The sequence below is a fragment of the Corylus avellana genome, chromosome ca5 (assembly GCF_901000735.1).
Source record: "Corylus avellana chromosome ca5, CavTom2PMs-1.0".
In the NCBI taxonomy this organism is placed as follows: Eukaryota; Viridiplantae; Streptophyta; class Magnoliopsida; order Fagales; family Betulaceae; genus Corylus; species Corylus avellana.
Window position 1 is genome coordinate 11,578,503 of NC_081545.1, and position 22,159 is coordinate 11,600,661.

Here is a 22,159-nt window from a genome sequence, read left to right on the forward strand (position 1 = left end):
AAAAAAAAAAAAAAAAAAAAAAAAAAATTAATGCCTAAAACGACGTCGTTTTGGGCTGGGTAGGTGTTGTAGTTTTAGGACACAAAACGACGTAGTTTTGGGGAGGGTAAAATGGGTATAAAAAGTCAAATTGTTTGACTTTAACGTTAAAAGGGTCCAAAGTAGAGAAAACCAAAGTTCAGGAGGACTAAGTGAGAGTTTTGAAAATTCAAGGGGAGGTATGTCAAAATGGCTGGAAGTTCAAGAGGGATTTCTGAAGTTTCCCCTTTTTATTATTATTTTTATTTTGTTTTTTTTATTAAGGGTACTTTTATTATTTTGGAGATATTGCAAATTTTTGGTATTTTGATGAAGGAAGACATTGATGCAATCTTTAGTTTGGAAAAAACATTGTCAATATGGTGTTAATTAGTTTAAGAAGAGTATATGTACTTTTTTCATAAAAATATAAATATAAAAAAGAAGAAGAAAAAAACGGGTAGAGGGGAGCAAGGTAGTGGGCCAATCCCAAATTGGCTAGAGGGGGCTACTGAACCAATCCCAAAGCTTTAGGAGTGGTTCGATGTGGCTAGTCTTTTGAGGTGATAACACAGATGTGGCTAACGCTTTTCCTTGAGTCGTTACAAATGATATCAATGCCAATACCCAGCCTGAGATAGGGGGAGTGTGCACAAACTCATGAGGGTCGCCAACAAGAATGCTGGGTCCCAAGATGGAGTGATTGTGACGTCCCACGTTGTTTGGGTGTGAAAAAGATAATATCTTCATATAGAATATGCACTCTCTAAATGGTATGACCCTCATTTGGGATAAACCCAATAACAAAACCGTGCACGCTAAGGCCAAAAGCAGACAATATCATGTCACTTAGAGCAAGGTGTTACCTATGGTATTAGAGTCGAAGCCCAGCTTGAGATGGAGGAAACATGTACAAGCCTACGAGGGTTGCCAACAAAGACCCTAGGTCCCAAAAGAGGGTGATTATGACTTCCCACATTGTCTGGGCGTAAAAAAAATGATGTGTTTATATGAAATATACTATCTTTAAATGGTATAAGGCTTTTGAGGGTAAACCCAAGGACAAAACCATGCAGGTTGAAGCCCAAACCACTTGGAACGGGGTGCTACATATGATATTAGAGCTAAAGCCAAGCCTGAGATTGAGGGAACGTGCACAAGCCCATCAGGGTCGCCAGCGAGGACGCTAGGTCCCAAAAAAGGGTGATTATGGTATTCCAGATTGACTGGGTGTGAGAAATGAGGTATGCTTATATAAATCATGCTCTCTTTAAATGGTATAAAGTCTTTTGGGTTAAACCCAATAACAAAATCGTGAGAGGTAAGGCTCAAAACAAACAATATCATATAATTAGAGCGGGGGATTACATTTTCTCTTTGGGACGAAAACCTAAAAATTCTTTATAACCCATGGTGCTCAGTGGGTCAATTAGAATAGGTTCGTAAGGGTAATGAACGAATTTTCTCCCATTCTTCGAACGGACAATATTTAAAATAAAAATAATTAATTAATTAAAAAAAAAAAACCTGCCCAAAACAAGTGAGTAGTGGGTGTGGTTGCAAACACCACATGCATGCCTATTTAATATTATATATTATATAACTTATGTCTAATAAATTTTATATATATATTCCACTAAGAGAGAGAGAGAGAGAGAGAGAGAGAGAGGAGGAAAATGGTGGTTTGATAACTCTATCAATTTCGGCGTTTACAAACTGCTGGTAAATGGAATTAGGCTTTTATTGGCATCTGTAACGCCGGGAAATATAATTATTGAAAACACTATTAAGATTTTTGTATTTTATTAAAAATATTACTAAATATAAAGCTACATAATGTTTGGAAACATAACCATTCAAAAAATGTTAAGACAAGAAGCAATTAACTACAAAAGCTTTATTTTCTAGGAAATCAAAAATTTGTCCAAGCATCAAAAACATTTGCTCAGTACTCTCCAAAGCCATATACAATTGTCCAAATAGTCATGAGAATACTCCATTACAGCAGCCTCCAAATAGCCAAACAGCCATCACTCAAAGAACTCTTACACGACTGTCTCCTCGTCCTCGCCCTCAAACTCATCCTTATTCTCATTGTCGTCACGATTTTTACCTGCTATTGAACATTTACAAAAAAAGAAATATGTTAATTGAAAAAACAGAAGAAACGTGTATCATAGAGAAGCCAATAACTTATATATGCTCAACCCATTTAACATGACCAAATAGAAAAACGGCATTATAAAAGATGAGCTTGTAGCATTAATCCAACAACACAAAAGAGGTTGTAATAAAAGAAAACCCAACAATCCAATGATTCTAATTCTTACATTGAACTTTATGTGAGGCAGAAATTCTTTTGATAAAATGACAACAGAATTTACCACAAGCTCAGAGCTTGAGAGTGAGAGGTTCAGTTCCCAACAGGAATACACTCAAAAACAGTGTAACGACCACACACATGTATATAAATCCACAATAAAACGAGGCTCAGATTGAATTTCAATTGAAAAAAGAAAATGGGGAACAAAGGGAAATGATAGACAGAAAATAGAAACATAGCAACTCCAAGCAGTGTACTGAGGGTGAGAGCTTACCTGGACACGGAAGAGAACTTAACAGTATTACCAAAAAAAAAAAAAGCCATCAATCTTCCCACAAAACGGCCATATAAATGTTGTCAAAATGGCAGTACAAAAAACCAGACAAACTGCTAATTAAATAGCCTGTCTTCTCACAGAATTACCAACATAGTATTCCAGCAGCGAACAAAACAACATCCTATCCTATTGAGTTGCCCTCAGTATGACACTGCTTTTTTTTTTTTTTTGAAGTTCTTTCTTTTGTATTCCCATTACTACATGCAAACCTCACAAACTCAATAACACCATTGAAATATTCTTTTGACTGTCGAGGCCGCTTTGTCATCCAACTTTATTCATAGCTTAACAAACAACATTTAAAATAAGAAAGAAGATTGGGATTAAAAAGTGGGATGGATTACCAATGTGGAGAGGAGTCTATAAATGATGCCTTCAAGCACTCTCATCACTTCCTCCGTGGGGAGAAGAGTTAGACGTATTTTCCTTTCAATTTTCATTTTAAAACATATCAATGTTTAGCAATCCCTTTATATGCGTCTTTAGAAAGGCATCACAAAGTAACAATTTTTAATCTTGAAAACTTAAAAATTGCGGGACAAGAAGAGGCAACAAGATCCTAAATTTGAACCCTCATATTACATTCGTCTAATTATGCAGTCTATAAGAGGTATCATATCACAGCAGCGCCTATTCTGGGACAAGTTGGAACAGGAGTTGGTCATATTAAGGCCGACTTTTTCTATGTTTGCAGTTAGCAGAGTCATTTCATCTGTGTTGACAAACATAAATGGGAAGGCTCATGGCCATATTAGCAGCTAAAGTGAAAGTGACACCCCCAACCACGTCTAGATTATGAACCAAAGTTTTAGCTTATTTGAGTTCAAACCATCTTTTAGAGATATTGGAATTTCTAAGAATTGATGGGAAAGTGGATAGGGAATCTAGGCTGGTGGTGTCTTCGGCTGAGCCCCAATTGGCTCAACCAATGGCTTGCTCAGGTGAGTGCAATTAAGGAATTTGCACTGGTCTTACTCAAGTGCTGTATAGCAAAAAACACCTTTTCTGTGTTACCTTTGAAAAGATCCAAACAGGAAAAAGTAGAACCAAATAAGAAAAATTTGGAAGCATATCATGATTTGGGTCCGGAAACAAAGCACTTGATATTGACACGGATATGACAATTCAAAGAGTTCAAAAATCAAATTTGAACATGTTGGTGGCAACAAGTTTGAATGCCACAATTTCAGAGATGATCACCAAAAGGCTTCAACTATTTTCAACATGGTGAATGTGTCAAGAATATAAGTTCATTACATCTTCCCCAAAAGGGGAAAAAGGTTAACATACATACGTATCATGATGTGCAAAGAGCCAAAGTGGTAATCAATGCGTTATCTTCTATGCAACCTTAGTGCTGATCCCCTATTTTTCCCTGGAGAAGACAGTAGAATGAAAATGCCAACACTACAGTAGTGCATTAGTCGAGTAATTGAATATATACATATTTGGTTCATAAGATTTGAACTTAACAATTACATGATTTGAGGAATTTTTGCTTCCATTATAACATAAAGTCTTGAGAGCAGAACCAACACTTGCATAAGAGCTAAAAAAATTGAGAAAAACTAACATAAAGTAACTTGCCTTCTTGCACTTGAAGCAGATCTATTTGCCAGCCCTCCCGGGACTCCATTTTTTGCGTTTAGAAGAATAAGGCTCTCTATGTATTTATCCAAATAAAACCAGCTCTCCACAAACCAAATTTTAGTTTCCAAGGAAGAAAATTTACAAAATCCCAGCCGAGTTTCTAGTTGGGTATTTGGTTCATACGAAAGAAGCTCTCCACATCTGTCAGTAACAAGAACTTCACCGTTTTTCCTGAAGCCTACCACCCTCTTTAATCCACCGATATGAATGTTGAATAGCTTAGTCCAAGATTCTCGAATGCCATACTCTTTCATGACCCATATATAAAAACACTCTTTCTCTTGTTCCTCCTCTCGTTCATTAAACCCTCGTTCATTAAACGGGACAAGACAAAGTAATCCATCACGCACCGCAACAGTCATATTCAAATACAATTTCCCAACAAAGCAGTTGGGCACTGCAATCTCACGAAAGACCTCATCACCCATATCAAACGCCACTATCACATTGCGAAAAGTAGGCTCATTTGGTGGAGTATGGGCGACCCAGTGGGATGCCCCATTGACAAAAACGGATAAGCAACGCTCATTGATAATATATGATGGAGCAGGGGAAGTAACAGCTCGCCAGCAGCCAGTGTTAAGCGTATAGATCTCGACCAGCGGTGGAACCTTCATGATATGCGGCTCATGATATGCAAGTCTGACCAGCTTAACATCATTGGTAGAGGGGTCATACCCAAATCCATGGGAATGCTTCAATATGCCGTCTGACTTTGACGAGACCAAGTTAGGCTCTGGAAGGCTTACAGCTTTATGAATGGAAGGGTTCCATAAAGTATAGCAATAGCCGTAAGAAGGATGATAATATTTCAAGCAGATTAGCCCATTCCACGAACCCAACATGTTGGGAAAATTGTTAGGAAAAACAGCTCTTTCAAGTGGGCAATTCAACTGGATGAAGTTACCATTATAACCAAATGACCCATCATCGGATCGCAGACTCAATTGCTCGAAACATCTAGGTGGTGTAAGACCAGTCCCTACCAATTGTCCGTACCGAAACAGAATCTTATTGTTGCCATCGCTTCGAGAAAGGGATCGGTTGGTGTGGGCGGCGATGAAGGCGTTGCTGGAGATCAGAGACAACCAGTCCTTGCAAACGCACCTGAACCTCACCAGTGACTTCACAGGGAGTCTTATGAGAATTTCCAACACAACTTCGTCTGGGAGATAATCTAACATTCTCCCTTTGCTTCTTCCTCTTCTTTCTTTGAGAATCCTCTAGTTTCGAAAATTGCAGCTTCAATTTACGAATCAAAGCTCAAGTGCGCAGAGATTTAGGGGTGAGAATTCAGTTTTCTTGTGGGTAAAGTAAACGGCAGGAAGAAGAAGAAGAAGAAGAAGAAGAGAAGTTGAAAACAATGAAAAGGTATTGCGGCGGAGGAATAAATCAAGTCTTTACAGTGATGGAGCGGCCTGGGCCGAGCCTTTCAATTGGACTGATTTTAAATAAGAAACCTCGTTTAGAGCATTCCCAATAGAAGGGCTAAATGTTACTTTTATCTAAAATAGCTCTTCAAATATTTAAAAAACTCTTACATTGAATTAGTCAAAAGAAAATGTAAAATAGATATTTGATTGGAAGAGCTAAAAAAAAGCTAAATGTAGCAGCACTTTTCAAATGAGCTATTTTATTTTTCACTGTTTCTCATCTATTTTCTCTTCTTTTTTTTTTTTTTCAGATCTTTTCCTACTTTTTCTCTATATATTCTCTTTTTCCTAAAACTTTTCCTATTTTTCCTCTCACATGTTCTCTTTTTCCCAAAACTTTTATTACTTTTAATAATATTTTAATAGAATAAATAGAAATATAGCTAATCGGATGTAGAAACATTTAAAAATGGCTTAACTAAACTAGATAAAAGTAAGTTTTGAAAAGTCATTTTACTGGCTTAACTTAAACTAGATAAAAATAAGTTTTGACAAGTCATTTTACATAAAAATATAACTCCTCCATTGAGAATGCTCTTACAACCAACCGACTTAGTAAATTTATTTATATTTTTCTATTTTAACTTTTTTTTTAAAGCATTTATATCTGACTTTTTATTTTATTTATTTATTTATTTTCACTGTTTCATTTTAATATTATTTTTTAATAATTTCTTTATTGAGATGAGAGAAAATATTAAAGATAATATATATATATATATATATGCTTTATTTTTTATGAGTGATCAGATTACCAAATGTTTTTTCAAATTATTAAGACCAACACGGCACCCTTTACTCTTACGTTAGCATTCCTGCTAACCAAATGCTACTTGACTAGACCGATGAGGATGCCCTAAGTCCATTGTACTAGTTTTGCTAGTTTGTTGTGTCACTTAAAATACGTTATATCAACTTATGTGAAATAATGTGATAAATGAGTGTAAAAAATAGCATTATTCAAAAAAAGAAAAAATAAAACATATGAACTCTTGTGGGCTGCACCAAATAATAGTACTCCTTAATTAAGGGTATTTTTATTATTATGAAAGGCATTAACAATTTTTTGTAGTTTATGAGACATATTGACACAATCGATAATTTGGGTGGACATCGATAATAGAGTGATAGTTTGAGGAGGATATATTTATTTTTCCAAATTTCCCTAAAGATACTTAGATCTGTTCATTATATTAGTATAGACATATATCCCATCTTTTGATAACGAACTTTTCCCAAAACTATCAACAAACAATTCAAAACACAAAATAGTTTTTAAATATAAAATCCCACTAAAAAACACTTTATCACAAAACACATTTCAAAATCATTATCAAGCATACTTCTCTCTAGTCTTCCGTCATATATTATGTATTGGGTCTAAGTAGTTTGGCCTCCTTAGGAAACTTTACATTGCTTATAATATCCAATAAATATGAAAATTAAGGACTATTGAGCATTTGAACTTTGTACACCTACGGATCTAATTCGTTTGACTTGGGAAAAATATAGTAGTTTTATTTGGTATCCATCATTTACTTTATTACAAATCCATTTCTTTTATCATTTTTTTGTTATATATACATAAGAACAATTTTTATGTTTGAATTCTAAAAGAATCATGCTCAAATTTCTAAGGCATATATAATCATTAATTTGGTATTTTTTTCTCTTTCCTTTTTTCCTTAATAATTTATCTTTAGATCCAAAACAAGCGAGCAGCATTGTAGTAGGTTAAGGAACAAGATACTCTTCAGTTCAAATAATTCATTTGAACTGGATAATATTTAGTTAATTATAGTATATGAGTATTTTTATTTTTTCACTTTTTGAGTAGACAAAAATACTCCTCCAATATAATTATCCAGTTCAAATCAACAAATCAACTACCCATTCGCCCATTTAATATTATATTATTATAATATTAATATAATATTATAATAATATAATATTAAATGGGTATACCTGTTTAATATTATATTATATTATTATATAAGCAAAAATACATTTAACCCCCTATAAGTATACCCGCTTTTTCGATCCTGCCTCCAATATTTGGAACAGGATAAATCTCTAAGGCTGCATTAATCTTTTATTTCTCTGAATGAAGTTTACAATATAACATGCTCTTATTTATAATATAATCATGTTGAATACAAATAGACTTTTATTCTAATTAGGTTAGCTAGGTGATAGTCTTTAACTATAGCTAGACTTCAATTATAACTCAGTAATATTTTCAAAAGTGAATTTAAACTAGTGACCTTCACTTCATGAGACATAATCTCCAACCGATCGAGTTACCCTTGAAGACAAATAATTAAAAGACAAATGATGTAAAAATAGTGGCTTTTTTCTTGGTGTTTACAAAAATGCCAAAAAAAACGGTATAATATATCGGTGTTTTATAAACGCGGGAATGGTATTAATATGTCAACGTTTCGTAAATGTCACTATGTTGTCCACATTTTGTACATGCTGCTAATTATTTTGCATTTTTAAATGCTGCTAATTCGTTAAAAAAAATCAAAAAAAAAAAAAAAAATGCTGCTAATTTGTCGATGTTTATTCATTTTTGGCATTTACAAGTATTTTATTAAAAATATTTGTTTACATTTAATGTTGCTCTGTACATCAAGAATCCATTCATTCATTTGTTCAACAGAAGACTATTAATCAGAGAAATAAAAATGCTTGGAACTACCATCATATTACTAAATATAAGCTACTAAATGTTATGGAAACATAAACATGTAGAAAATGTTAGGGCAACAAGCAATTATCTACAAAAGCTTGATTTTTTTGGAGAAAAAAATAATAATAATAATAATAAAATCTGTCCAAACATTTGTTTAGCACACCCAGTCCAAATTAGCTCTTACCTTAGGCTAACCCTCTTTCTCATTGTCTTCATGATTGTTACCTGCAATTAAACATTAAAACAAAATAAATATTTTAACAAAAAATAAAAAAAATCTGACGTTCAGATTGGATTTCAACTAAAAAAAAAAAAAAAAAAAACAGCAACAACAAATGATAAACACGGAAGAGAGAGGGGCTTTAGGGGTTTGAAAACCTCAAAACCCTACTGCCAACACACTCCAGAGTGTAAAAAAACAACCAACCATATAAATGTTGTGAAAATGGCAGTGCAAAAAACCATACAAACTCCCACTTAAACAGCCTGTCTTCTCACAAAAAAAGTTCACCAATATAGCATTCAAGTTGCCAACAAAACAACATCCTATCCTATTGGGTTGAGTTGGCCATAGCATGACTGCTTTTTTTTTTTTTTTTTGGTGGGGTGGGGGGAAGTTCTTTGTTTTGTATTTCCATTGTTATATGCAAAGCGCAAAAACTCAATAACACCATTGGAATACTCTTTCGACTGTCGAGGCTTTGTCATCCAACTTTTGTCTATAGCACTACACTAGAAATAACAAAGAAGAATGGGATTAAAAGGTGGGATGAATTAATAATGCAAAGAGGGGTCTAAATAATACTTTTAAGCACTCTCATCACTTCCCCCATGGGGAGAGGAGTCAAATGTATTTTCCTCTCAATTTTCATTTTAAAAACCTACAATGTTTAGTGATCCCAGCTTATTTTTCTCCCTTTAGAAAGGCATCACAAAATAATAATTTTTTAAATCTTGAAAACTAAAGAATCGCGGAACAAGAAGAGGCTACAATTACAAGATCCTAAATTTGAACTCTTTTATTACATTCTTCTAATTATGCAGCCTATAAGATGTATCATATCACAGAGCCTCTGCTGGAACAAGTTGGAACTGGAGCTGGTCATATTAAGGCTGACTTTTTCAACGTTAGCAGAGTCATTTCATTTGTTTAGACAAACATTCTTGGGAAGGCTGTCTAGATGATGAACCAAAGTTCTAGCTTATTTGAGTCCAAACCATCTTTTAGAGATATTGGAATTTCTAAGAATTGATGGGAAAGTGGATAGGGAATCTAGGCTGGTGGTATCTTCGGCTGAGCCCCTATTGGCTCAACCAATGGCATGATATTGACACGGGCATGACAATTAGAAGAGTTCAAAAATCAAATTTCAACATGTTGGTGGCAACAAGTTTTGAATGCCACAATTACAGAGATGATCACCAAAATGGATCAACTATTTTCAGTTGATAAAATGCCATTTCAAATCCTAGGGGTTCCTACTACACAAACAACTGAAGATGAGAGAAGTTTTGAGAAAGGTAATCAAAGAGCAAGATCAAGCTGATAATATAGTGTTAACTTCCGATGTTCATATATTTAGTATTGTTGCCAAACCTGCAAAAGCAGGCTTAATTGCTACAATTCAGCCATTACCCCAATTCAAACAAACAGAACTCTCAACATATTGAGAGTTCTACACAGGAGAACACATTTGAGCAATTAGTAATTGTCAACACTCTTTACAATTTTCTGTTAAGAAGCATGATCACACACTAATTAAAACTTGGACTCGTCCAACCAGGCTTACGAAACACAGAAAAGGGGAAGTTTGTCCCAGAAGCAAATCCACTAAAGAAAAAATGGCATACGGAATATATAAGCGAGTAGATTAAGTACAACATACAATTTAAGGGAGAACAACATGGTGAATGTGTCAAGAATATAAAAACATCAAATAAAGTTCATCACATCTTCCCCAAAAAGAGGAAAAAAGGTTAACACATATTATGATGTGCAAAGAGGCAACGAGGTACTCAAGTATGCAAATTGTAGAACTACAGACTACTATAATTAATGTCTTATCTTCTTATGTGACTTACTACTGATCCCCTAGTTTTCCCCTGGTACTCTTGGAGAAGACAGGAACTAAGTACCTGTAGAATGAAAATGCCAACACTGTGGGCATTTAGTCGATGAATTGTTTGTGTATATATTCATATTTTGGTTCATAAGATTCGCACTTTACATTTACCCCAATATCATCTCATGCCTTTCTCACTCGACGCAATGATATTATATGAACCCATTTACTTAAGAATTTTTGTTTCCATTATTGTGTCAGTTCTAAAATACAAACTTTTTGCAGAACTATAACATTTGTATAAGTGCTAAAATAATTAAGAAAAACTAACATAAAGTAACTTGCCTTTTCTTCGGAATTTTCTTGCACTTGAATCAGAAGTATTTGCATTTAGTAGAATGAGGCTCTCCATGTATTTGTCCCAATAAAACCAGCTCTCCGTAAAACAAGTTCCACTTGCCGAGTGCCATGACATACCAAATCCCAGATAAGTTGCTAGTTGGATATTTGGTTCGTAAGAAAGAAGCTGCCCATTTCTGTCAGTAATAAGAAGTTCACCGTTTTTCCTGAAGGCTACCACCCTCTTTAATCTTACACTGATAGGAATGCTGAATAGCTTAGTCCAAGATTCTCCAACGCCATACTCTTTCATGATCCATATAGAAAAGGATTGTTCCGTCTCTCGTTCATTAAACGGGACAAGACAAAGTAATCCATCACGCACCGTAACACTCATACTCAAATACAACTTCCCAACAAAGCAGTTGGGCACTGCAATCTCACGAAAAACTTCATCACCCATATCAAACGCCACTATCACATTGCGAAAAGTACCCTCATCCCGCGGAGTATGGGCGATCCAATGGGATGCCCCATTGACAAAAACGGATAAGCAACGCTCATTGACAATATATGATGGAGCAGGGGCATCAATGGGTCGCCAGCAGCCAGCGTTAAGCGTATAGATCTCGACCAGCGTTTGAATCTTGTTCCGATGCTCTTCACGATATACAAGTCTGACCAGCTTAACATCATTGGTAGAGGGGTCATACCCAAATCCATGGGAATGCTTCAACATGTATTGTGAATGTGATGAGAAGGTGAAATTAGGCTCTGGAAGTCTTAGAGCTCTATTAATGGAAGGGTTCCACAAACTATAGCCATTGCCGCAATTAGGATCATCATAAGCAAAGCAGAATAGCCCATTCCACGAACCCACTATGTTGGCAAGAACATCCAAACAAATATCCGTTTTGAACGGGAAGTTCAAGTCGATGAAGTTACTATTATGACCAAATGATCCATCATCAGAGCGAAGACTAAAGTGCTGGAATTGTTTAGGTTGTCGAAGACCAATACATGCCGATTGTCCGTACCGAAAGAAATTCTTATTGTTGTCATCGCTTCGAGAAAGAGATCGGTCGGTGTGGGCGGCGATGAAGGCGTTGCTGGAGATTAGAGAACACCATTCCTTGCAAACGCACCTCCAACTCACCAGTGACTTAACAGGGAGTCTTATGAGGATTTCGAACACAACTTCGATTGGGAGATAATCCAACATTTCGGCTGCTTCTTCTTCTTTCTTTGAGAACCCTCTTGTCTGGGAAATTATAGCTGAAAGTGCGCCAAGATGTAGGTAGATGTGAGAATTCAGTTTTACAGTAAAAGGACGGTAGAAGAAGAAGATGACACAACTAGGGCTGAGTTGGATTCGGTTTACACTTATTGAGTGGGCTGGGCCGAGCTTTCCAATTGGATTGATGTCACTATTAGCATAGGCCCATTCCTTTATAATTTATATGCGTAGCTCAAGCCTTTTGTAGTAGTTGTATTGCAAAAGTTTAGACAATTTGTTGTGCAACTCTAGTTTGTTAGAATTAGTCGAGGATGCAATGTTAAAAAAAAAAAAAATTAATTAATTAATTAAAGATGCTTAGTCAAAACCATAAAATAATAATAACAATGAGCATTAATTCTTGTTTGGGAACCATATAATACGATTCCATAATCGTCTATTATCACCATCACATAGATTACTAAACCTAAGAGGTCACAATATGTAATTAGCTCTCTTACTCTTCTAGTTTCATTGTAACTCTAATACTTGTATTATTATAAATATTAATACAAACCACCAAAAGTAGTAATACGTTCAAAGCATTCTACATAGAGTTTATTAGTCTTTATAAGGAAAGTGAACTATATATCATCATTGTCCCAATGTTGTTACTTTAGTGGCTTCAGATAAATTCTTAAATTTGTTTGAAGTGAAAGTTTGACTCTTGAAATAAGAATCGTCAATCCTATTAGTATTAGTCGTCTTAGATCTCACAGATACCCTGATAGGGCTGAGTCAAACTATGACTTAATCGAACTTGATGAAGCGCCTACAATTTTTTTTTTTTTTTACCTTCTAAGCCCCCTCTTCATAGTGAGCAGGTGCTACTATTCCTTCTTGCTTAGAAATCAAATCAACACATATCATCCTCAATTTTTGTTTTTGTTTTTTTTCTTTTAATTTAAATTTACTTTGAAAATTTTTTCGGGTCAATTTATAAGACGTAGTCATAATATATTAATGGATATGTTTTGGGAACGATGATCATTGGTCCATTTTCATATCTAAGCGCTAGAATGGTATTAATATGATGACAGTTTCTAAATGTCGCTAGGTTGTCAGCATTTTGTAAGCGCCACTAATTTTTACGCTAAAAAAAAAAAAAGAAGAGACTTTTATCGGCATTTTGTAATGCATTTAACGTTGCTGCGTATATCCAAAATCCAAACATTCATTCAACAAAACACTATTAAACATGGAAATAAAAAACTGCTTGAAACTACCTCCATATTACTAAATATAATTATAAGCTACATAATGTTCTGGAAACATAACCATATAGAATATGTTAGATAACAAGCGATTAACTACAAAAGCTTGATTTTCTAGGAAAAAACAAAAGTCTGTCCAAGCACCCCAAACATTTACTCAGTATTGCCCAAAAACCCATATACACAATTGTCCAAATAGTCATGAGAATACTCCATTATAGCACCCATCTGTCCAAATAGTCTTCAGACTCATCACTCTCATTAACCTGCAATTGAACATTAAAAATAAAAAAATAAAAAAATAAAAAAGAAAACACGTGCAATATAGAAAAACCAAAAACTTGTACTTAACATAACCAAAAGGAAAAGCCGTGTTAAAAATAAAAAATAAATAAAAAAAAATAAAAAATAAAAAAAGAAAGAAAGAAAACAACTACCACCTCTTTTGACATGCTCCTCTCAAACTTCAAAACCTCTCATTTTGAACTGCTGAACTTTCAATTCCTATCACTTTGAACCCCTCAGTCAGTTTTAGCCATTAACTTTTAACCGCAAACCCTAAAAAGACTAAACTACTCCAAATTTTAGATTTTTTTGAGAAGAAAAAGTAAAAAGATCCGTGGGTCAGGCCAGACCCACGACTGGGTCTCAGCTGACCCACGGGTCTCCTGGCCTTTGAACCTCTTTTTTATCTTTTCTTTTTTTTTTTTCTTTTTTTTTCTTTTTTAATTTTTAATTTTTAATTTTAAATTTTATAAAAAAGTCAAGGGTAATAACGTTATTGTCTCACTTTTAATATTTTAAAACTAATAGAGGGGTTCAAAGTGATAGAAATTGAAAGTTCAGGGGCCCAAAGTGAGAGGTTTAGAAGTTTGAGGGGGGCATGTTAAAAGGGGTGGTAGTTTAGGTATCCAAAGTGAAGTTTCTCAAAAAAAAAAAAAAAAATCGAGCAACCAAAAAGTAATTGAAAAGATTATACTAGCCGAAAGAGTGAGAGACTCAGTTCCCAACAGGAATACACTCAAAAACAGGGTAACGACCACACCCATGTATAATCCAACAATAAAATGAGGCAAAAGATGCAAAACCCAACAACCAAATGTAACAAACACAATCAATCATATAACTGTTGTCAAAATGGCAGGACAAAAAACCATGCAAACTGCCAATTAAACAGCCTGTCTTCTCACAGAATAACCAATATAGTATTTCAGCTGCCAACATAACAACATCCTATACATGCAAACTGCAAAAACTCAAGAACATTTGAAATAGGAAAGAAGATTGTTGGGATTAAAAGTTATAGGATGAATTAATAATGCAGAGAGCAGGGGTCCCTTCCTCTGCAGGGAGAGGAGTTATATGTATTTTCCTTTCAATTTTCATATTAAAACATACCAATGTTTAGTGATCCCAACTTATTTTTCTCCCTTTATATGCGTCTTTAGAAAGGCGTCACAAAATAATAAATTCTAATCTATCTTGAAAACTAAAGAAGTGTGGGATAAGAAGAGGCTACAATCACAAGATGCTAAATTTGAACTTTCTTACTACATTCTTCTAATTGTGCAGTCTATAAGATGTATCATATCATAGCGCCCATTCTCGGACAAGTTGGAACAGGAATTGGTCATATTACGGCCGACTATTTCTACGTTTGCAAAGTCATTTCATCTCTGTTGACGAACATACTTGGGATCCATGTCTAGATGACGATCCAAAGTTGTAGCTTATTTGTGTCCAAACCATCTTTTAGAGATACTGGAATTTCTAAGAATTGATGGGGTCTCTTCAGCTGAGCCCCTATTGGCTCAACCAATGCCTTGCTCAGGTGACTAGGTGAGTGCAACTAAGGAAGCTGCACTGGTCTTACTCAAGTGGTGCATAGCACAAAAGTTTAAAACACAAACAAAAAGTCTACAAAGATAAAGCACTTCATGATTTGGACATGGATATGACAATTAGGAAAGTTCCAAAAATCAAATTTCAACATGTTGGTGGCACCAAGTTTTGAATGCCACAATTTTAGAAAGGATCACCAAAATGTATCAAGTATTTTCAGTTGATAAAATACAATTTCAAATCCTAGGGGTTCCTATTACACAAACAACTGAAGATGAGAGAATTATTAAAGAAGGGTAATCAAAGAGCAAGATCAAGCACATATTACTCCAAAAAGTACAACACACAATTGAAGGCAGAAGAACAACATGGTGAATGTGTCAAGGATATAAAAACATCAAGTAAGTTCATGACAGCTTCCCCAAAAAGAGGAAAAAGGTTAACATATATTATGGTGTGCAAAGAGCCAAAGTGGTAATCAATGTGTTATGTTGCCCAACTACCCTGTAGAATGAAAATGCCAACACAAAATATTTATATTTTGCATATATACATATTTTGGTTCATAAAACGATTAAGAAAAAACTTGCCTTTTGTTGCATTTGAATCAGAAGTGTTTGCCAGCCCTCCCGAGACTCCATTTTTTGCATTTAGGATCTCCAAGTATTTATCCCACAAAAACAAGCTCTCCAAGTGTTTAGGTCCCGAGGAAGAAAATTGACGAAATCCCAGCTGAGTTACTAGTTTGATATTTTCCGGTACGTACGAAAGAAGATCCCCATTTCTGTCAGTAACAAGAACTTCACAGCTTTTCCTGAAGGCTACCACCCTCCTTAATCCTTCACTGATATGAATGTCGAAAAGCTTAGTCCAAGATTCTCCAGCGCCATACCCTTTCATGATCCATATAGAAAAAGACTGTTCTTTCTCTCGTTCATCGAACGGGTCAAGACAAAGTAATCCATCAAGAGCTCCGTTGATGTGGGTGTTGATGAAGTCGTTGCTCGAGATTAGGGAAAACCAGTCCTTGCAAACGCACCTGAACCTCACCAGTGGCTTCACAGGGAGTCTTACGAGGATTTCAGACACAAGTTCGAGTGGGAGAAAATCTGACATTTCCTTTGCTTCTTCTTCTTTCTCTGAGAATCCTCTAGTTTTGAGATTTCAATTTTACATTGGGTAAAGTAAAGGGAAGGTAGAAGAACAACAACAACAACCAGGGCCGAGTTGGATTCTCTTTACGAGTGGGCTAGGCCGAGCTTTCCAATTGGATCTATTTTAACATTAGCGTAGGCCCATTCGTAATAAGAAAGCCCACTGATTATAATATGAACTCTTGTGGATCAGATAATCATTGGTCTGTGGTCCTCAATTTTTCTTTTTATTTATTTAGTTAAATCTATTTCGAAAATTTCTGTGTGAATTTTTAAGACATGCAGTCATAATATATTAATGGGCATTCAACCTTTTATCTAAGGAATCAACACAAACGTTTCCCATAGACGATGCTAATCAGTTGATCTGGCACCATATTTCAAGTTGACATAATTTGCTTCGGAAAAGAAAACAAACACGGGTGACCTCGTCGGATGTGCTGAAAGAACACAAGGGTTTCACTTAATATGAAATATATATATATATATATTCCATTCATTGATAGCACTTTTTTAAAGTCATGGGTTTTGTATTCTTTGCATGGACCATTTCCAAAATTTCATTCATTTTTATCAAGTGGAAGCATAAACTTCTTTTTGAATCTTAATTCACTCATACAAACGAGACTATGTAACCTTCTAACAAGAGACTGATAACATAGGATAAAAATGCTACATTTACCAAATTTTTTCGCCAAAAGTTAGCACACAAATGATGTGTCACCATCTTATAAGATAGTGACACATTTTTTAAAATAAGAAATCTCATGGAACGATGAAACATCACTTAAAAACTAACTTTTGGAGAAATTTTTTAGTAAATATAGCATTTCTAACATAGAATAGAAAATCTCACGCTTACCGTTGCCAACTTTTCGATTCTAGAGTAAATATTGCATGAGATGCGTTTGATTCAAGTATAAATATTGCATGAAATGCGTATGGTGTCATTCTTATACGCATTTCTTGTCCATATTTAAAAAATAAAAAAAATAAAAAAAATAAAAAAATTCACCATTGAATATGTGGATCCTTATTTAATGATGAATCTGCACATTTCTTGTACGGATATTGACAAGAAATGTGTAGAAAAATGAAAACAAACATTTCTCAATATTGCATATCAATGCAAAGAAGAAACTGGCATGGATGCAAATAAACGATGTCTAGCCTCAACAGAACCCGGAGAAACTGTACAAATGAAATCATCAATGTAAAATGTGATAAATCATCACACCAAACGAAACAATAGCTATTAAAATCATCATTGTCAACAGGAATCCCATCACAGTACAACACAACCTAATGTTATGGAAACATAACCATATAGATTATAGAATATGTTTAGACAACAAGCGATTATCTACAAAGCTTGATTTTCTAGGAAAAAACATAATCTGTCCAAGCATCCAAACATTTACTCAGTATTGTCCAAATAGCCATGAGAATACTCCATTACAGCACCTATCTCTACAAATAGTCAAACAACTACGTGTCCACGTCTTCATACTCATTACTCACTCTCATCTTCATTGTCGTCATGGTTGTTACCTGCAATTGAACATTAAAAATAAAGAAAAATTTTAACCAAAAAAAAAAAAAAACAGAAAACGTGTAGCATAGAAAAACCAAAAACTTATACTCAACCCATTTAACATAATCAAATGGGAAAAACCACGTTATAAAAAATAATTAAAAAAATAATAATAATAAAATAATAATAAAATAAAAAAAATAAAAAAACCAAGAAAACAACATCCTATACTATTGAGTTGCCCTCAGTATGACTGCTTTTTTTTTTTTTTATACGTTCTTCGTTTTGTATTCCCATTGTTACATGCAAACTGCAAAAAAGCAATAACACTACTGAAATACTCTTTCAACTATTGTGGCTTTGTCATCAAACTTTTGTCCGTATCTCAACTACATTTGAAATAGGAAAGAAGATTGGGATTAAAAGGTAGGATGAATTAATACTGCAGAGAGGGGTCCCTTCCTCTGTGGGGAGAGTAGTTATATGTATTTTCCTTATTTCCATTTTAAAACATACCAATGTTTATTGATCCCAACTTATTTTTCTGCCTGCGTCTTTAGAAAGGCATCAGAAAATTTAAAATATTAATCCTTAAAACTAAAGAATTGCCGGACAAGAAGAGGCTACAATCACAAGATCCTAAATTTGAACTCTCTTCCTATATTCTACAAATTATGCAGTCTATAAGATGTATCATATCACAGGGCCCATTCTGGGACAAGTTGGAACAGGCATTGGACATATTAAGGCCAACTTTTCCTACGTTTTCAGAGTCATACCATATATGTGTTGACAAAAGTTCGTGCGAAGGCTCATGATGACCATATTAGCAACTATAGTGAAAGTGAAATCCCTAGTCCATGCCTAGACGATGATCCAAAGTTGTAGCTTATTTGAATCCAAACAATCTTTTGGAGATACTGGAATTTCTAAGAATTGATGGGAAAGTAGATAGGGAATCTAGGCTGGTGGTATCTTCGGCTGAGCCCCTATTGGCCCAACCAATGGCTTGCTCAGGTGAGTGCAATTGAGGAATCTGCACTAGTCTTACTCAAGTGGTGTATAGCACAAAAGCTTAAAACAAGGACAAAAAATCAACAAAGATGGAGGTCAGGAAATAAAGCACTTCATGATATTGACAAGGATGACAATTAGAAGAGTTCAAAAATCAAATTTCAACATGTTGGTAGCAACAAGTTTTGAATGCCCACAATTTCAGAAAGGATCACCAAAATGCATCAACTATTTTCAGTTGATAAAATACAATTTCAAATCATAAGGGTTCCTATTACACAAACTAAAGATGAGAGAAGTATTTAAGAAGAGTAATCAAAGAGCAAGATCAAGCACATATTACTCCAAGGCAGAGTTCTACACAGGAGAACACACTTGAGAAATTAACAATTTTTTTTTTTTTTTTTTTAAGAAAAAGGCAAGCGGGAGAGGCCAATTGTGACTATTTATTTGGGTGGAACTATAATAGCATCTACCCGTTGGAAGCCGCATATGAGGGACCTAAACGGTGGGAACCACGGTGCTCCTTCAAGTTCGACTTGAGCCATAACCTGACCTAACCACACTATGCTATCAATGAGAACCAAAGTGGTTTATACTAATCAGGCATGAAGATTCTCATTATGAGATTCGAACCCATGCCCTAGTGTGTACCTAACCACTTTGGAAATTTCCTTGGGGCCATTGAACCACCACCCTAGATGGTTTGAGAAATTAGCAATTACCAACCCTCTTTACAATTATTCTCTTACAAAGCATGATCACATACTAGTCAAAACTTGGACTGGTCCAACTAGGCTTACCAAAGACAAAAAGGGGGAAGTTTAGCAAATCCACTAAAGAAAAAATGGCACATGGAATATAAAACGAGTAGATTAAGTACAACATACAATTTAATGGCAAACAACTTGTTGAATGTGTCAAGAATATAAGAACATCAAATAAGTTCATTACATCTTCCCCAAAAGAAGATAAAGGTTAACATAGGGAGAACAACTTGTTGAATGTGTCAAGAATATAAGAACATCAAATAAGTTCATTACATCTTCCCCAAAAGAAGATAAAGGTTAACATATATTATGATGTGCAAAGAGCCAAAGGTAATCAAGTATGCAAATTAAAGAACTACATACTATTATAATTAATGTGTTATCTTCTTATGCTACTATCTGCTGATCCCCTAGTTTTCCCCAAGTACCCTGGAGAAGACAGGAGCTAAGCACCTGTAGAATGAAAATGCCAACACTGTAGCACTGCATTAGTCGATCAATTTTTGCATGTGTGTGTTCATAAGATTTGAACTTTACATTTAGCCAATATCGTACGCGCAATGCAATGATATTATATGAACCCGTTTACTGAAGAATAACATGATTTCACGAAGTTCTGTTTCCATTATCACATTAAAGTGTGTGTGCGCGCGCAATGCAATGATATTATATGAACCCGTTTACTTAAGAATAACATGATTTAAGGAAGTTCTGTTTCCATTATCATATTAAAGTCTGGAGACAGTAGCATATTATTGTGTCAGTTAAACATCTTGCAGAACAAAAATTTGTATATAAGTGCTAAAACAATTAAGAAAAACTAACATCAAGTAACTTGCCTTTTCTTCCTATTTTTCTTGCACTTGAATCAGAAGTATATGCCAGCCGCCCCGAGACTCTATTTTATGCATTTAGTAGAACAAGGCTCTCCAAGTATTTATCCAAAAAAAACCATCTCTCCACAAACCCATTTTTATTTCCCGAGTATGAATATTTACGAAATCCAAGCTGAGTTACTTGTTGGATATTTGGTTCGTACGAAAGAAGCTCCCCATTTCTGTCAGTAACTACAACTTCACCATTTTTCCTGAAAGCTACTACCCTCTTTAATCCTTGACTGATATCAATGTTGAATAGCTTAGTCCAAGATTCTCCAATGCCATACTCTTTCATGATCCATATAGAAAAAGACTGTTCCTGCTCATGTTCATTAAATGGGACAAGACAAAGTAATCCATCACGCACCGCAACAGTCATATTCAAATACAACTTCCCAACAAAGCAGTTGGGTACTTCAATCTCACGAAAAACTTCATCACCCATATCAAACGCCACTATCACATTGCGAAAAGTGTGCTCATGTGGTGGAGTATGGGCGACCCAGTGGGATGCCCCATTGACAAAAACGGATAAGCAACGCTCATTGACAATATATGATGGAGCAGGGGCAGCAATGGGTCGCCAGCAGCCAGTGTTAAGCGTATAAATCTCGACCAGAACCTTGAAATGAAGTCCATGATATGCAAGTCTGACCAGCTTAACATCATTGGTAGATGGGTCATGCCCAAATCCATGGAAATGCTTATAAATGCCGTGTGATGAGACCGTGAAGTTAGGCTCTGGAAGGCTTAGAGCTCTATGAATGGAAGGGTTCCATAGCCTATAGGCGCTGTGAGCAGGGTGATCAAAAGCAAAGCAGATTAGGCCATTCCATGAGCCCACTATGTTGTAATAAACATCGAAGAAAGCACCTTGATGTGGGTATTTCAACCGGATTAAGTTACCAAATGATCCATCATCAGAGCGCAGACTAAAGTGCTCGAATTGTCTATGTCCTAGAATATTAAAGAAAATCACTTGTCCGTACCGAAATAGAAGTCGGCTGCTCGTATTGTTGTCACCGCTTCGAGAGAGAGCTCGGTTGGTGTGGGCGGCGATGAAGGCGTTGCTGGAGATTAGAGAACACCAGTCCTTACAAACGCACCTGAACCTCACCAGTGACTTCACAGGGAGTCTTATGAGGATTTCGACCACCACTTCGTTTGGGAGAGGAGCTAACATTTCCTTTGCTTCTTCTTCTTCTTCTTCATCCATTTCGACCCCAGCTTCGTTTGAGAGATCTTCTTCCATAAAGAATCTTCTTCTAGTTTTGGAAATCAGAGAGAGTAATCCCGAAAGCAGCAGCTTCAATTAACAAATTAACATCTTTGGAAATTGGAATCCACGAATTGGAAGTTTGGGGAAGATGATGATGACAGATGTTCGTTTACCAATGAAACAATGGAGGTAGAAGAAGTCTGAACTTCCAGAAGGCATTGGGATTTGAGGGGCTGGCGGTGATGGAGTGGGCTGGGCCAAGCTTTCCCATTGGATTGATTTGAACATTAGCAAAGGCCCATTAGTTTTTATTTTTTAACTCAAGCCTTTTCTAATAAGAAAGCCCACTCTTGTGGGCTGCACCGCGCTATTATGTAATTATCAGCGGTCCATTTTG

The 22,159-nt window shown here is 35.4% G+C and overlaps 4 protein-coding genes across 5 annotated transcripts; all 4 read right to left on the minus strand.

Moving 5' to 3' along the window:
* Positions 1 to 1,892: 1,892 nt before the first annotated feature.
* LOC132181144 (F-box/kelch-repeat protein At3g23880-like) lies at positions 1,893 to 5,666 on the minus strand. Of its 2 annotated transcripts, none has more exons than XM_059594231.1 (2): positions 4,266 to 5,666; positions 1,893 to 2,131 (listed from the first exon to the last, which is right to left on the minus strand). In XM_059594231.1, the coding sequence occupies exons 1-2, from the start codon at positions 5,510 to 5,512 to the stop codon at positions 2,128 to 2,130; spliced, it is 1,251 nt and encodes a 416-aa protein (XP_059450214.1). In that variant the 5' UTR covers positions 5,513 to 5,666; the 3' UTR covers positions 1,893 to 2,127. The 2 variants fall into 2 exon arrangements, with proteins under 2 accessions (XP_059450214.1, XP_059450213.1); XM_059594230.1 differs by having other exon boundaries at positions 1,893 to 2,134.
* Positions 5,667 to 8,460: 2,794 nt separating this feature from the next.
* On the minus strand, positions 8,461 to 12,282 carry LOC132181145 (F-box/kelch-repeat protein At3g23880-like). The gene is made up of 3 exons (XM_059594232.1): positions 12,243 to 12,282; positions 10,868 to 12,136; positions 8,461 to 8,684 (listed from the first exon to the last, which is right to left on the minus strand). Exons 2-3 carry the CDS (start codon positions 12,081 to 12,083, stop codon positions 8,650 to 8,652), a joined length of 1,251 nt encoding a protein of 416 aa, XP_059450215.1. The 5' UTR covers positions 12,084 to 12,136; positions 12,243 to 12,282; the 3' UTR covers positions 8,461 to 8,649.
* A 1,068-nt stretch (positions 12,283 to 13,350) lies between these two features.
* LOC132181146 (putative F-box protein At3g10240) lies at positions 13,351 to 16,361 on the minus strand. Its single transcript, XM_059594233.1, has 2 exons — positions 15,784 to 16,361; positions 13,351 to 13,617 (listed from the first exon to the last, which is right to left on the minus strand). The coding sequence occupies exons 1-2, from the start codon at positions 16,307 to 16,309 to the stop codon at positions 13,613 to 13,615; spliced, it is 531 nt and encodes a 176-aa protein (XP_059450216.1). The 5' UTR covers positions 16,310 to 16,361; the 3' UTR covers positions 13,351 to 13,612.
* A 1,196-nt stretch (positions 16,362 to 17,557) lies between these two features.
* Positions 17,558 to 21,936, minus strand: LOC132183286 (F-box/kelch-repeat protein At3g23880-like). The gene is made up of 2 exons (XM_059596688.1): positions 20,505 to 21,936; positions 17,558 to 17,898 (listed from the first exon to the last, which is right to left on the minus strand). Exon 1 carries the CDS (start codon positions 21,793 to 21,795, stop codon positions 20,569 to 20,571), a length of 1,227 nt encoding a protein of 408 aa, XP_059452671.1. The 5' UTR covers positions 21,796 to 21,936; the 3' UTR covers positions 17,558 to 17,898; positions 20,505 to 20,568.
* Positions 21,937 to 22,159: the final 223 nt, after the last annotated feature.